The sequence below is a fragment of the Rosa rugosa genome, chromosome 6 (assembly GCF_958449725.1).
Source record: "Rosa rugosa chromosome 6, drRosRugo1.1, whole genome shotgun sequence".
Classification (NCBI taxonomy): Eukaryota; Viridiplantae; Streptophyta; class Magnoliopsida; order Rosales; family Rosaceae; genus Rosa; species Rosa rugosa.
Window position 1 is genome coordinate 23,744,289 of NC_084825.1, and position 15,984 is coordinate 23,760,272.

At 35.1% G+C, this 15,984-nt stretch overlaps 1 protein-coding gene across 1 annotated transcript; it reads right to left on the reverse strand.

Moving 5' to 3' along the window:
• Window positions 1-435: 435 nt before the first annotated feature.
• On the reverse strand, window positions 436-4,770 carry LOC133717701 (cinnamoyl-CoA reductase 1-like). The gene is made up of 5 exons (XM_062144415.1): window positions 4,535-4,770; window positions 3,493-3,647; window positions 2,795-2,980; window positions 1,933-2,285; window positions 436-824 (listed from the first exon to the last, which is right to left on the reverse strand). The coding sequence occupies exons 1-5, from the start codon at window positions 4,674-4,676 to the stop codon at window positions 647-649; spliced, it is 1,014 nt and encodes a 337-aa protein (XP_062000399.1). The 5' UTR covers window positions 4,677-4,770; the 3' UTR covers window positions 436-646.
• Between the last annotated feature and the right edge of the window lie 11,214 nt (window positions 4,771-15,984).

Consider the following 15,984-nt stretch of genomic DNA (forward strand, 5'->3'; position numbering starts at 1 on the left):
TCACCTTTTCAATATCCTGTGCTTTCCAATGTTGATGTCTATGTTCTTTTTGTTCTCTTATCCAAAAATATTAATGAAGTATTGCTTTGGAAATTTAGTATTTTGGTTATCTTAGTTTGTCATTTTAAGAAACATTTTTACTACTAAACGGATTCAGATTAAGTCGATCCGCTCCAAATCCGATCCATTTACAAGTCTGCCCACAAGGCCATTTCATATTTAAGAGTGAAATCTGGGCATGTCTTATCATGTTCATAGTTCAAGGTAAATAAATTGAAAACCTTATTAGTATAGTTTTTTTTTCCCCCTTAAGATTAGGGAATCTATCACATATGTGGTTTAATCTGAATCCAAGTAAATCAAAATACATAGTTTCAACAATAGACGAGTCAATACAAAACGAAAGAGCACTCGTTTTTAATGCCACCCAATAACTAGTCTTATTGTCTTAAGTTAGGATAGTACATATATAAAAGCAATGAACCCAGGCACGAGCTTTGGTATGTTGATATGGTGTGCAAGAGATAGAAAATAAATACTCGAGGATAATTGTTACAGGAAATAAAAAATAAAAAAAACATCAATCAAAAGGGCTTTGATACAGACGTCAAAACACTTGGCCACTTTCTTTATCCTTTCCTAATATTCATAATTTGGCGGAGTGTTTTTGTTTTGTAGGAACTTTAAGGTGCCCCTTGTCCTGTAAGCTCTTGACAGTGTCATATAGGCTCTGCTTCACTGGGGTGAACTCCAAACCCAAGTCTTTAAGCTTCTGGTTTGAGAACTTGTATGGTTTTGCTCTAGGTTTCCCATCTTCTTTCAACCTGCAAAAGTAGAATATGACACACTTATTAATTGGAATCCACTAACATGTAGATATATAATCTCAAAATTAGGGTTGTCAATCCTGACACAACTGATAACACGACTCAAAACTCGCACGAAATAAAACGAGTTGAACCGGCCCGCACAATTAAAAAGCGGGTCAGCCGCGGGTCAACCCGCTAACACGAAGTGAACCCGTATAAACTGTTTATTAAATGAATTATGCTATATTTCTTCTTGAAATTTTGGACGTTGGGAATATTTGATCCTGCGATTGGAGAACTTGAAATATTTTCCTTCATCATTATTAGATTTAATTTTTCATGAATTATATATAATTATTTATATTATTCGTTTATGAATTTTTTAGTGAATTTAATCAATTTATACATTTTTTTAGTACATAGTTCGCAATTTACTCCTTAAATTGATCATTTTGTCCAAAACGACATGATCTATTTATTAAAAGGGTCGGGTTGGAAAAGGGTAACCCGTTTAATAAATAGGTTGGGTTTGAGTTTATATTTTCGACATGAATATTAAATGGGTTGCGTGTGGGTTTGTCTCATGTGACACGACAAATACCTTGAGCCGACAGGGACCCAACACAACACGACCCATTGACAGCCCTACTCAAAATACATATATTATATATTAAAATATTTAAAAATAAGGAAGTTATACCAAAATCACTTATTAGTCAAAAACTCATTATAAAAAAACCAGGGCATGCATGCACAAAGTAGTCGTTATATATACACAAAAAACTAAACTCCTTCAATTTTGCATCTGCAACATTAGGCATTTCCTAAGCCTTCTGGTCGAATGTCACTCACATAATGAAACCAACTTGATCGATAAATAAAATAAAATAAAAAAATAAAAACCTATGATCTTTTCTATATTGTTTATCCAATAAAATTTATTGTGTAAAATCTATCTTTTTTTTTTTTGGTCGAATGTGTAAAATCTATCAATTTACGGTTTGCTCTGTGTTTCACAACAATTGACAAAATCTTTCGTTAAGTCTACCTTAAAATATCAAGGCTATGTGTTTGACTAGATAAACAAAAGTACCGTGTCATAATGATGAGTATCACTACTTACTTGGTGGGTATTGGGTATTCAGGGAAGTACTTGGCAAGGATTTCAACCACATCTCCGCGGTGAAGGACGCTCTCGCCGCAAAGATAACGACCGGAGGCAGAGGGAGTTTCATACACTAGTATGTGTGCTAATGCCACATCCTTAACATGCACATAGGCCTGAATTGAATTGGCATAAGTCTTAGCTGAGCCAGTCAAGTACTTGAGGATGTGGACAGTGCTAATGTTGATGGTGGGTTGGAGCAGTGGTCCAAGCACATAAACTGGGTTCACCACAACCAAGTCCACCCCTCTCTCTTTGGCTTCATCCCAAGCTGCTAGCTCTGCCACAGTTTTCCCATAGCAGTACCAGTTCTGAAAATTCAGTTGTACAGGAATCAAGTTAGGTGTTTAGGGTTTTTTGAAACTTTTCCGTTCAATACATGCAAATTTCTCTGACATGTAATGTATCTTAAAAAGTTTTTAACAACTAAATCTAATAAAAAAAAATTTATAGCTCAACATAATCATAAAGTAGATCTAACAATTTAAAATTCCGCAACCTCGAAACATGCATGATAGTTCTTGCGAAAATGCTTACAAATCATCCTTCTTAATTTCCATCAAGATCAAAAGTTATGTTATGTTACCTTGGTGTTGTTATTTCTTCAGTTTGCTACCGTGAAATGTTCTTTGGATGTATAGTTGGCTCTACATTTTCTTTGTTGCTGAGTGTTTCAGGGAGTGGATTTAGCCTAGTCCTCCCTCCCTTTTGTACTTTATTTCATATTAATAAAATTTTAGCTAAAGACGAGGAGTTAATTAGCTTTTATGTCGCTTATCTAAAAAATAGAAAATAAACATAAACATAAAAAATAAAAAACCTTGGTGTTCTTGCAAAACTCCAGGTCACTCCAACAGGACTCATCGACAACCACATCGGGACCTCTGGTGGGGTTCATGTAGACGGCACCGTTTGAAGATGTGAAGACCACGCGTTTAACCTTGGCTTCAGAAGCGGCAACGATCACATTCTTTGTTCCATTCACAGCCGGCGACACCATTTCTTCCTGTATATACAAATATTATTATTTTAAGATTCTCTAATCACAAAGATTAAGCACTAATAATCACTTGTAGATTTCATGGCTTTATTGTGCTGATAAAACTGAAAAGTCAAACTATTAATGCTCAAGAAGAAAACAGATTAGAAATTAATAACAGAAAATCTATTTTTTTCTTTGGTAGAGAATAATAGAAAATCTTGAAAACAGTACTGTTATATCTTAAAGACATTTTACCACATAAATTGTTAGACCTATTATGATAGAGAGAAAGACAAATTTGTGTAATGTTTTAGCATGGTTGGTTTACGGTTTAGGGTGTTTTCCAAAGTCTCATGATAAAATACAACCAAGACTAACGGTGAAGAAGGATTTATATATATATATATATATATATATATATATATATATATATATATATATATATATATATATATATATATATATATTTTGACATCATTTTTAGAATGCTCGTTTAGATGGTTATAATGCAAGGGAAACAAAGGCTAGATAGTCACCGGATCATCAGTTAAAGGGGATGCTGTGTGGAAAATGCCATCGCAGCCGGCAATGGCATCTTTAAGGCTCTCTAAATCAAGAAGATCGACTTTTCTCAAGCTCAGCCTCTCTCTGGCTCCTTCCAGCTCTCTCAAATGAACATTCTTTGGGTCATCTATGAGCAAAAACCAAAATGACTTTCAATGTATGCGGTTTATGAAAGAAAGTTGATAACTGTTTATGGATATAATTAGTATGCACACATTCATTCAGAATCAGAAACGGAGAATTTGATTCTAATTCTTATTCATATCCGAGAGCATAAATCAAGATTGGGTTGACAGAATGAAAAAAATACTAGATACCTTTCATGATGCGAAGCCATACCCATTTTTGTGGGCCATATTGGGCTGAGGCATATTGGTCCACGGGGTGGATCGGCCTAAGTCCGTTATGGACTTGCCATGACCCAAGCACAACTTATTGTGAGTCGATCCATTACAAATTATACAATTTCACCCATGCTATTCCGTTGATGTGTCAAAATATTAAAATAAAATATTTTTATACTTATTTTGACATAAATATTTTTCTTAAAAAATATAGGTGTGTTTATGAAATAAGATTAATCTCACTATAAATACAACTATAAAATGAAGAAGAAAATTTACTAAAATTTCATTCTATAAAAATTAAAAGCAATAAACTTCTTAGTTTTTTTCTTAATTTCTTACAGTGGAATGTAAAAAAACCATTAGGAAAAGCATTTTAGAGTTTTATTTATTTTATTTTCCTTAGTAGTTAGATAAATAAATTTCAATTATAAATCACTAAAAACAGTACTCAAATTGAAATTTAAAATTATTCTTAATTTCGAGATAGTCGGAGCACGGCTCATATATTGACCAAACACGGGCAAAATTTGACACAATATATGCTCGGGTTATGGGTTGAGTCGGACTTAACATTTGAATAAATGGGCAGGAACAAACCGAGCATAATAATAAATGAGTCATGCAGGGTCGGCGCATTTGCCACCTCTAATTTAAAGTCGTTAATTACCTGGGTTTCTCGAAGTTCCTCTCACATGATAGCCTCTCTCCAGAAGGAGCTTGACAATCCAAGAAGCGATGTAGCCTCCGGCCCCAGTAACACACACAGTTTGGCCATTGCCGGAAAGTGAGGATCTTTGATCATCAGACATCTTAGCTTAATAGGTGTTTTTCCAAAGAGATAAAGATCTGGACTCTATAATAAAAAAAATAAAAAATAAAAAGATAAGGGGAGATTTGAATTGAAGTTTATGTTATAATGGAATTGGCATGAATCGAAGAATAGCGGAGAATGCTTTTTATAAGCCTACCATACCACACTCACCTACCACGGTGAAAAAAAGTCTAAGGCCATGTTTGGTTCACAAATTTGAGGAATCAAGAAAGGAAAATCGTTCATTTTCTTTGTTTGGTAGGCACAAACTTGGGAACTATTTTCCTGACAGAGGGGAAAATAGGGTGGAAAATGGTTACTTTCAGAACCCATGGGATTGATTTTCCCTTTTTCCTAGCATTTATTACGAAAATTTAGGACTACACTATCCCTACCCAAATGTGTTATATATTGCCAATTTGACCCATGATGATAAATTAAAAAAAAATGGTATTATTAAAACATTGATATATTTTTTTCTTTCATTTCCTGAACTAACCAAATACTGGAAGGGAAATCAAATAGTTTTTCTTGAATATAGGGAGTCCAATTATGCTGCATATAAGCTTGCTAGCTATTTTTAGTCAAGTTAATGATCAGGGGGTTTGTTGCCTCACACTGTATGCTCTAATTATTGTTAGCTAATAAATATTGACATCTTTCCTAAAAAAAAAATAGTCTTTCTAGAATATTTTCCCTGCTGTACCAAACATTGGAAAGGGAACCTAACAGGAATTTTAATTTCTCATCCCCATGGGAAAGATAAGGGAACTAATTTCCCTTCCGTGAACCAAACAAGGCTTAAAAGAAGAGACACAGATCTGTTGAACACAATTAACATTAGTGAGGCAATTAATAATGTGAAATGAGGCAATTAATATTGGCGGCATATATTTACTACTATTGGGAATATACAGCATGCTTCTCTGCCTCCATTTTTGACCTTAATTTCTCATCAACAAAAGACCTCATTTTGTCTTTGTTAGAGCATTTTTAGCAAGAGAGTTTCTTTTGGGACCTCCATATTTTCTCTCAAGACCTCTCATGCTCTTTACACCTCCTTTTTTCTTTTTTAAACAACAAATTCTCTCATTATACCTCCCTTAAATTACTAAGATAACCTTATATAGTTCATATATGATATATTGAATCCTTATAATATATAGAAGGGAAACTTGAGGTGAATTTACTCACAATAATTTTAATCATTAATTTTTCTTTTTAAATATTCCTTCTTCGTTTTCTTTTGCCAATTGTTAGGTCCACAATTACCTACAAATTATTCCCCTTATATTGTGCTTTTGCTTAACCTTTGTGTTTAGTTATATATATTTATTTTATTTTCCTTATCATGCTAGAAAATGATGGAGAAGCTTGAAAATGCACTAAAAAGTCAACATTAGCACTTTTTACTACTCCAGCTAAGAGAAACCGAGCTAGGTAAGAAATGAGGAGTAGCAACTTGAAGCAATAAACTCCAAATGAGCTAAAATTTTATAGAAATATTGTAGGCATCCTGAGAATCATTTCTTATTTAATATCATAAGAGCTAGTCTGGAATGGAAAGCTTTCAAAAATCAGTGAAAGTTTCAGCAATAGAAGACGACAACTGGAAAACCAGACCTATACAAATTCTGCCAGCATTTCTGGCCAAAAAAAGGTGAACTAAGCCCTAAAATTTTACCAAGATGATCTACATTAATGGAGGAACATTTGGTATGAAGAAAGCAAAGGCCAATTCTGAAGTTTTGTTGGACATTTAATTAAAGGAGAAAATTCAACTAAAGTGCGCAAAAGGACAAAAAGGGGTCCCTTGTCGGATTCCGACCAAGTTGGCCGGCCAAGAACATGTGTGGTGGGTAAGGAAAGGCTATTGATTAGGCTTAGAGACTTTAGGTGGGAAGATGTGATGTAGGTTATTTTGAAATTCCAAACTTGTAAGATGACAAGTGGTCATCCTCTTACATCTTGTACATTTGTCTACCATTTATTGCCTTGTTCCCTTGCACAATGACCCTCCTACCCTTAATTTATCTTCTCCACCAAAATATCTATGGCCTTTTAAGTTATTTTTATGTGAAATTAAAGACTAGATCCACCTTTTATGCCTACACCTTTGTTCATTACATCTAACCCTTCATTTCTTTTCATCTCCGCCCTTCATTCAAATTGCCTTGGCCTACAAATATCTACCTTTTCCTCCTTGCCAAAAATAATTTTCCTTCCTTCTATCTCCATTTTCATTTCTTCCACTTTTCTACTCCATTTTCTCTCTAGCTCTTCATCTTTTAGTTCATAGTTTTAGAGGTTTTGTGTAGAGAAAAGTGTAAAGTGTCTTGGATTTTTATCAAAAACCGAAGATCCTTTACATCTTTGATCAATCACACCTTAGTTTCAGCATTTCAAGCCTTTTTTCTTCAAGTTTCTAAGAGTTTTGTTGATTTATATGGCATTTTGGGTTTGTAAGAACCAAAATTTTTATACTTTGAAACATCTCTCACTATCTTTGCATCAAAGGGAGCTACATAGAGGTCTTGAGGTTTCGGTTTAGTAGCCAACCAATTTCTCCACTTTTCCTCTCTTTGGCTTGATGTTTATTATGTACGTTTATGGCTTTGATGTATGTAACTGTGGGTTGTGAGTAGAATAAATTCTAAGCCCTAGCCAAACTTGTGTATGAACAATGTGATTTGATGTAGTTTTGAGCATACTTTTGAATTTCTATGTTGCTAGTTTAATTTTCTCTTCATTTATAGCATTAGAAGTCATGATCTATGTATATGAATATTGATATCTCATGAAACGGTTGCTAGGAGTCATGAACTTAGTATATATAAATGGCGATTATATGGTAACCAAGGGAATTGCTTGATTTCCTTACAAATTAATCTTGATGCCTGTATGTGTGAACTTTGATAAACCGATAACCAAGGAACCTAAGTTCGCATTTACGTAGATTTTACCTTTAGCCAATAACCAAGCGATGGATAAATATAATGAGCATGTGGAATGGGTATTTCTATAACCAAGGCTAGTTTAGAACACATGTAAAAGTATAATGTTTCACGGCATCTACTTGTTAGAGCCAAGGTGTGAGGCCCCGAAAATTTTATTTAATTTTCAAAGGTAAATTTTCACCAATAAGGTTTTTTGCAAGGTGAATTAAGTGAAAGAATTGACTTTGGAGATTATTTTTGTCTCGAGATCACAATTTGGGCCTTATAATTTAAGTTTGAGCCAAATTTCTTTCATTTGGGCTTAGAAGGTTACTAAAGCTTATTGAAGCAAAAGATCATCGAAGCAAATTTGAAAAGAAGGCGAATTGAGTTGTAGTGAAGATTTGTATATTTAGTTTTAATGAAATCGAGTTTGGACTCTAAGCGAAGTTGATGCTGCTAAAATAGCCTCAAAATTTAACCCTGCAAAATGTAGTTGTCAGTATAGGATAAGCAGGGACCGTTCAGTCCTGGGATTGTAGGGTACACCTGTACAAAAAGGTCAATTAACAAATAAAAGATCGTTCAGTCCGGGGATTGTAGGGTACACCTGTACAAAAAGGTCAATTAACAAATGAAAGAATAAAATGGGGGTTTTTGAAATTTGGTTCCTAATCTACTTAAAATAAAAACGAAACAAATAAAACTATCTACAATGATCGACTTACCTAACCTAGACCAATACCACTCGGGAATTACTAAGTGTAAAAACAGAAAATCTATTTCAACATGCCACAAAAATATGCCCATCTTAAATGCTTAGATAAGAGCCCAAATGAAAAGCCTTAGCGGATCAATCCATTTATCTAATTTGTTCTAATGTGGTCTTGGATCAGGTTAGTCCTTACCAAGTCTAATACTACTAATTTTCAAAAACACTTAGCGTAATTCTCTTAACTAGTAGTAATATCTAACTCTCGAATCAACTCACACGTGCAAATTAACCATTACACATAGAATTTAACACGTAATTTCCAGAATCATTTAACCATTGAACATGGTTTTTACCACTTTTTAGAACTAATTGCTACTTGTTTAACTTAGCGCCTTAACAAATAACAATCACTCTTGGCAAATTAAGCAAACACACAAGAACTCTCACCATTATTCTAGCATGCAAACTTATAACCTAACTCTGAAAATTACCCAAACAGGAAAAAGGGCACAAGATTGTAACATGCATCATAAAAGAATTCTCGAAATCAACTCAATAATAAACTGAAAATCTCAAAAATATTAATAAAAATATTCTGGAAATTTCATCTCTCCAATTACACAACTCGCAAATCCAAACACACAAAACCGAAACAAAAATTGTAAGTAGAGTCATAGTTACACTTTGAAGCGTTTTCCTTAGCGACTTGGCAACAAGATGATGAACTCGTCTCTACTATGGTGGTGGAGCGTCCTTGACTTAGCGCCTAAGAGCTTTGTAGATTGATGGATGGATGGTAGTCACGGTCTTGTAGGTGATGGAAGTTTGAGGAGTGAATTGGGTAGAGTCTTGGAATAGTTTTTTGCTAGGAAGTGATAACTAAGGAAAATAGTGAGACAAAGAAGATCAAATGGATAAAGGAATGTTTTTGTAAGCTAGAGAATGTAAAGGAAAATGGAAAGGAAATGGAGAGACGAAGAAGATAGAATGGATGAAGGAATGTGTAAAGGAAAATAGAGGAGAAATGGAGAGACAAAGAAGATGGAATGGATGAAGGAATGTCTAAAGGAAAATGGAGAGGAAATGGAGAGACAAAGAAGATGGAATGGATGAAGGAATGTCTAAAGGAAAATGGAGAGGAAATGAAGAGACAAAGAAGATGGAATGGATGAAGGAATGTGTTATTCTTCTTTGTTGTAACCTCTAAATATAGGCTACCAAGCAACACTATTTTCCCTTAAACAAATCATGATGGGTTAGGTTTGAGCACTTAAACACTAATGGAATGTTAGATTTGAATACTTAAACACTTAATGGAATTTGTTAGGTTTGAGTCACTTTCTGCTCATTTTTCCTTCAATTAATTCTCCACCAAGACTTCAGATTTTGCTCGTGACTTCTTCATATGAAATGATCCACCATGAGTGTAGATCATGCTATCAAATTTTCAAAACTTATTTCCATACCGTTGGGCCGGAATCGCTGTTGGACTCCTTACAGGTCCAGTTTTCCAGTTTTGCTTCTGCAGAAAATTGGGCTGACTGTTTGAAGGCCTTCCACTTCTATCTGGCTCTTGCACTCTTCATAAGAAATGTTTCTTAGGATGTCTAGAATGGATCTAGAAGGTTTCAGCTCATTTGGAGTTCATTTGGTTAGGTGGTCGCTCCTTCTTCCTTGCTTGGCTTGGTTTCTCCTAGCCGGAGTAGGAAAATGTGTAAAGTTGACCATTTTAGTGCATTTCTATTTTTCTCCATCATTTCTAGGTAATTATGGACCTTACACTTATTTCATTATCATCTACTCCAATGTACCTAAAAATAGAAATTGAGTTAAAAAATCGATTTGTTAAGGAATTAACTAAGCAAAATGTGAGGAATTAACTATTAAAATACCACATTAAAATGCTCCTATCAGAAGTCAAGAAATTACTAAAGAAGTCATTGATGAAAAACGAGTAAAGAAACGAGCCCGAAAATCCGAAAGAGATTAACTGGGAGTATTACGTAATTTGGCACAAGGGCGAGATTGTCATTTCACACGAGATAGAATAAAATAGGTTAGGAGAAATCCTAACACCCTAAATCCTTTCTTCCTTTCTCCCGGCTGTGCTCTCTTCTCTCTCTCTCTCTCACTCTCTTTGCCATCATCGGAAATCACAACTTCCGGCTGCCACATTGAGACTCTGCCACCACCAGTCAAACCAGGACCAATTTCCGACCAAAACCCAACCCAACTTGACGACATGCACTGCCTCAAGCCACTGCATGCGACCACCACAACTTTCACCGCCATCCTAGCCAGAAAGGCTACTTTTGATCGCTTTCTACACTCACCGCCATCACCAATCGATTCAAACTAGACCACTCACCCAAAACCCGAAGCCTTTGCACCGTCTGACGCTGGAAGACCACCGAACATGCTTTATGTTGGAGTACCACCACTGCCTATCTCCAATTTTCGGTCTGAATTGGAATACAATACCGGCATGGATACAATCATTGCTTCACGACCTCCCAAACCCCCAGACTCTTGACCTTGGACTCTGACCAGAGCTGCCGCACGCTCTACACACACTACGACGCTAGGTTGGTGCATGAGCCGACCTAGCGCCACCACCGAACTTCCAGACCTTCTCTACTAGGTAATTTTGTTATCTCTCTTCATACTTGAGACCTCTAGTTTGATTTGGACAGAAAACCCTAGCCCACTGTCATTTAATTTGGAAATGAGGTTTTTTGGATTTCTGTGATTTGGAGTTTCGGAGAAGATGAGCTACTGGGATAGCTTTGATTGAAATCAGATATGGTAAGGACATTTTGCAGTTTCTGTTTTGGATACAAAAATTGGTGATGGGTTGATTGTTAATCTTATACTGTCTGCTAGGGGTTCGAATGGTTGATGGTGGTGAAGTACAACCATGTTAAATCGACTACTAGTCTAGAAATGAAGAATGGTAACGGCCTAGGTTTGGTGATCTTATAATGCTGTAGTTAATCGAAATATTGAGTTGAAGGTGATATTGATATGTGTTGAATGGAATGGGTTAGATACGAAACTGTCCTTGGTTAATTTTATTTATGAAAGAGATTAATGTTGGATTGGTGAGGAATAAGAGTAATTTGTTCAAGACTGTAAGCAATATATGACAAGGTCTATAACTATCATTCCGGATACTACAGCTGTAAGAAAAGAAGTGAGTTGGTTATTGTTAAAGAAAGTGTAAACTGCTCAAGTTCATAAGGAATATATTGGTATCTGAAATGAAGTTATATTGATTAATAATTATTGGACCGAACTTAATAAGAAATCTGTTTGGTAAGTACTTTGACAATTAAAAGGGAAATTAAGGAAGCTAAGGTGTACCAAGAATATAGAAAGGTCTAACGAGTTGACCTAAAATTTAATTTCAGATCATAGGTTTGTTAAATTCTCTATGTCCCGAAAATTGAGAGAAATTTATTTAATGGAGTGTTCGGGAATGGAAATTGTCATTTATTTTCTTAAGTGAAAAGGGTAAAGAAATGACGATCAAAGTGCTAAGTATGATCACCATATCCCCAATAGTTCAAATGCCATATCACTTGGATTATTTGGGAATGGATAATAGGTTTTATCTACTAAAAGCAAATTCTTCTAGATAATTGTTGCGATTAAAGGATGATTCAATGGACTTCAAGGAAATAAAATGAATGATTTGGTTAGATTGAGTTATAACAATATCAAGTTACTCATTGGTTTGATTTAAAAGGACTCGAGCGTGTGCACTCGGATTTGGACAAAGGATCGAAAGTCAGGAATGAACCCAAATGTGGACGAGCACTCCAATTCCAGGTAGGGTGAGCCGTCCCTATCTTGTTAGTGGTTTTCTTGTGTTTGTGTGTGTGTGTGTGTGTGTGTGTGTGTGTGTGTGCTTATATATATAACGATACTTGTAAAAATGTTTATGGATGCCATAGTTAATGCCTCGTTGATTTTTATTGCATTAATTGTTAATTGTCAAAAGACACTGCTTGTTATGATGAGATATGATATGATTATTATGACCTGAGAGTAATAGGAGCAATGCTTCCTACGGTGTTGAAACCGTAAACCTTCGGAGGGGCGATATGATCATATGTTATGTCGAGCCCGTGTCACCTTAGTAGTGTATGTAAGGAATCGACAGTGACATCATATGGTATTGGGCCAGTAAATGGACACTCTCGCTGCCCATAGCTGGTAAGAAAAGTGAATGAGTGATATTGATGGATTTGGCTATGATCGACAATTGACCTGGTTTACCGGGTACAGGAAACCAGGGTTTCGATCATAGGTGAGTTGGAAACCCTGCAGGTGAGTATCTCTAAGCTCAGGTTGATTTAGCATACTGCATATGATTTATAAAAGATGATAAATGTTTGTGGTTACCGCCTTTTTAAAGTGTTTTCATAAATCATGCACAAGATTATGTAGTAAATATTTTCGATTATTATTATTTTCAAACCTAGCCTGGTAGGGTCGGCCCTTATTGGGCAAGCGAGAACGAAAGCTCATCCCTACAATAGTGTGCAGTTTTCGAGCATGTGGTCGAGGAGCGTGCAAGAAGGCACATGGTCTGGCTTGGAGTATTTCTCTTTGATTTCATCAAATTAAGGTTTAGTCGTTTATAGGACTTTGAAGCAGCTTATTTATAAACTTATTTATTTATTTATTTCCTACTCGCTTATTTAAAAATTCGGGAGACTCGTAACCCTGAGACGTGTCTCTCATACTTGTATATACATAGTAAATTGTTTTCCAAGTTGGGCTCCGATTGTAAGCCCAAAGCTTATAGCCCATTTTAAATTCTGCTTTGAAAATTTGTTGTTCGGTTGTTAGAATGATTAATTTGCTGAAAGAAAATGTTTTGTAAACCAACAACCTAAACCCAAAAGGCCTTGCAGTTTTGGGTTAATGAGTTATCGGGATGTCATTCGTGACATGTCGGTTTCTCATTGACTCGGGGTCGCGGCGCTGTGGGACCCCTCCCACGGGGTGCCACACAAGGGGGATTTCACCAAAAATTTGTCCAATTTGCATTTTGTCACAAAGTTTGGCACGAATGAGACTGGGTGAGATGCCTTAGCACCCCTTTATATCATTTCATCAAAACTCTATGTTTGTTAGTTTAGTTTAGTTTACTTTTTAGCACTTTACTTTAATCTAGTTTTAAATTAATCGACACAAACTCGACCAACTACTATCAATGTTATTATCATCATTTTGATGGTGTTGGCTTCCAAAGGCCCCTAGACCATTAATTTGTAGGACTGAATTCAGTTTACCACTATGTACTTTACACCAAACATCATGTTAGTCCTTCACCTTTAAATTTCATCAGCAACACCTTTGCACTCTCAATTTCGATCAACAGTGTCCAATTTTTTTAGAGCCATCCAAAATCGCCGTCAACTAATGATGTGATAGTGTCAAGCTAGTCAAGTAGGCCCAAACGAAAGGCTAAATTTGACATTTCAGAGGAATGACTAAATTAAACATATAAGTCAACCAAGTCCTTACTCTTTACCAAAATCCCAAAATGCCAATTACACAATAGTTTCTGGGGTTTAAGTCATCTGATGAGATCTAACTAATGCTTGGGACATTTTCAGCAACCAAAGCCTTGGATCATAAAGCTCCTTGCAATCTTTTGCTTTTCTATAGCAGCCAAGATGAGGAGAACAGATTTCTCTCTTCTTGATTTCTAGCTAGGTACTGAATAAATTCGATAGGCAAAAGTATGAATGAAATTGTTCAATCAAGAAAAACGAAGCTTGAATTAAAAGTTCATGAATGCACTTCTAGATCTCACCGGACGACGTGGTGGCTAGGATTAAGTTGTCGGACGACCGAGAGGTCAATGGTGGTAGACAAAGGGAATCGTGGCACTGGTTGCAGAGCGGCGACGACGGGGAAAGAGCGCCCCAGTTCTTTGAAACGTCAAGCTGGTTGCAGAGCGGCGACCAGCTGGACATTGCCATGTCATTAATTAACGGCAATTTTGGGTGACTCCAGGACTATTGAACACGGTTGATTGAAATTGAAAGTGTAAGGGTATTACTAATGAAATTTAAGGGTGATGGACTAGCATGATATTGGGTATAAAGCACACGGTGGTAAACTAAATTTTGTCATTATTTGTAAAAATGTAGACTTGCATGTGTTTTTTTAGGTTTATTTTCACAGTAATTTAGTTAGGTTGAGTTCCCCCAATTCTTTGCGTACGATACTCTACTTTTTCCCTTTACTAATCTTGGAAGTATGTAACATCACACACAATTGCACATAATATAAGTTAGGTGATGCTTCCAACACCAATTCTCCATTTTTTATTAACCTCCATGACTTTTGATTTCTAATGCAAAACTATTAATTGATTGCAAACCCAATATAAGGTGTTTCTAATGTAAAATTATTGAGGTGTATTTCTTTTTGACACATTCAAGCATCTTCATAGGTCGCATTTTTTTTTGTTATGTGCCTAGGATGTGAATCCAAATGTTCATTTAATCAATTACATTCATGCGGATAAATGTTAGTAACTCAATATAGTTTTTCTTCAGTTGATTGGATCCTTAATGGGTATGTGTTCTATATATTGAGAATGTTGAAGTTGAGTATTTTCTTCAATAAACAGTACTACTCGATTCTATCAATGGCATAGCCAGAAATATGAATTAGAAGGGTCATTTTTCAAATCATAACGATTATATTAAACAAAAATATAATTTCATCAAATAACATAAAATCACATATATTGATTGTTAAAAAAAATATATACTAGTTTATATATTATTCGTTTGATAAAAGAAAAATCATAAATTATTACAATACTTAAACATAATAGATATCTCCAAACCAATTATAATTGTTTGCGAAGATTGCTCTTAGTTATTTTGAAATCTATACATGGTGGTTTCATTATCAATACAACCAAATATATATTCTCCAATGGATGTAATCATACTGTCATTCATCCACATAACTCTCATTCGGTTTCGGAAATCATTGTTTATGATCTTCAAGATAGAATAAATTAAATTAGCTCATCTCTAAAAAAAATTAAATTTAAAATTTGTAATGAATTAAAAAAAATCTTTAATTGAAGTGATTTATAAATAAGGTATAACAAAATCTTACTCTCTAATTGAGGTCAAAGTCTTGCCGTTCATAGGAAAGAAAATTGAAAAGGACAAAAGAAGAATTATAATACCCCAGAAAACTATTATTAATTTTTCGTCGCAAATGATAAGGTTTAATCGCGACGGAACATTTTCCGTAGCAATAGGGTGTCAATTGCGACGGCAACTATTGCCGAAATAAAAAGGTGAAGCAATTGCAATTTTTTTTTAGTAGTGCATGTAATGGTAACAAATTAGGTAATAGGAAACAAAACAACTACCTTGGCCACCCAATACAAATTAAAAACCCCACCAAGAAGGAGACATGAATTAACCAACTACTTCATGAAAACATAATTGTGAAAATTCAATCACCAAAAACTAGAGCAGCAATTTTTTCAACGATCGATTGAGCAAAATCAAATGTATTTGCTAGAAAAAAAAAACACAACAATCAGATTATACATATAAGCTAGAACTTGATGACAACTCCATGAACAAAATCAAAAATAAGAA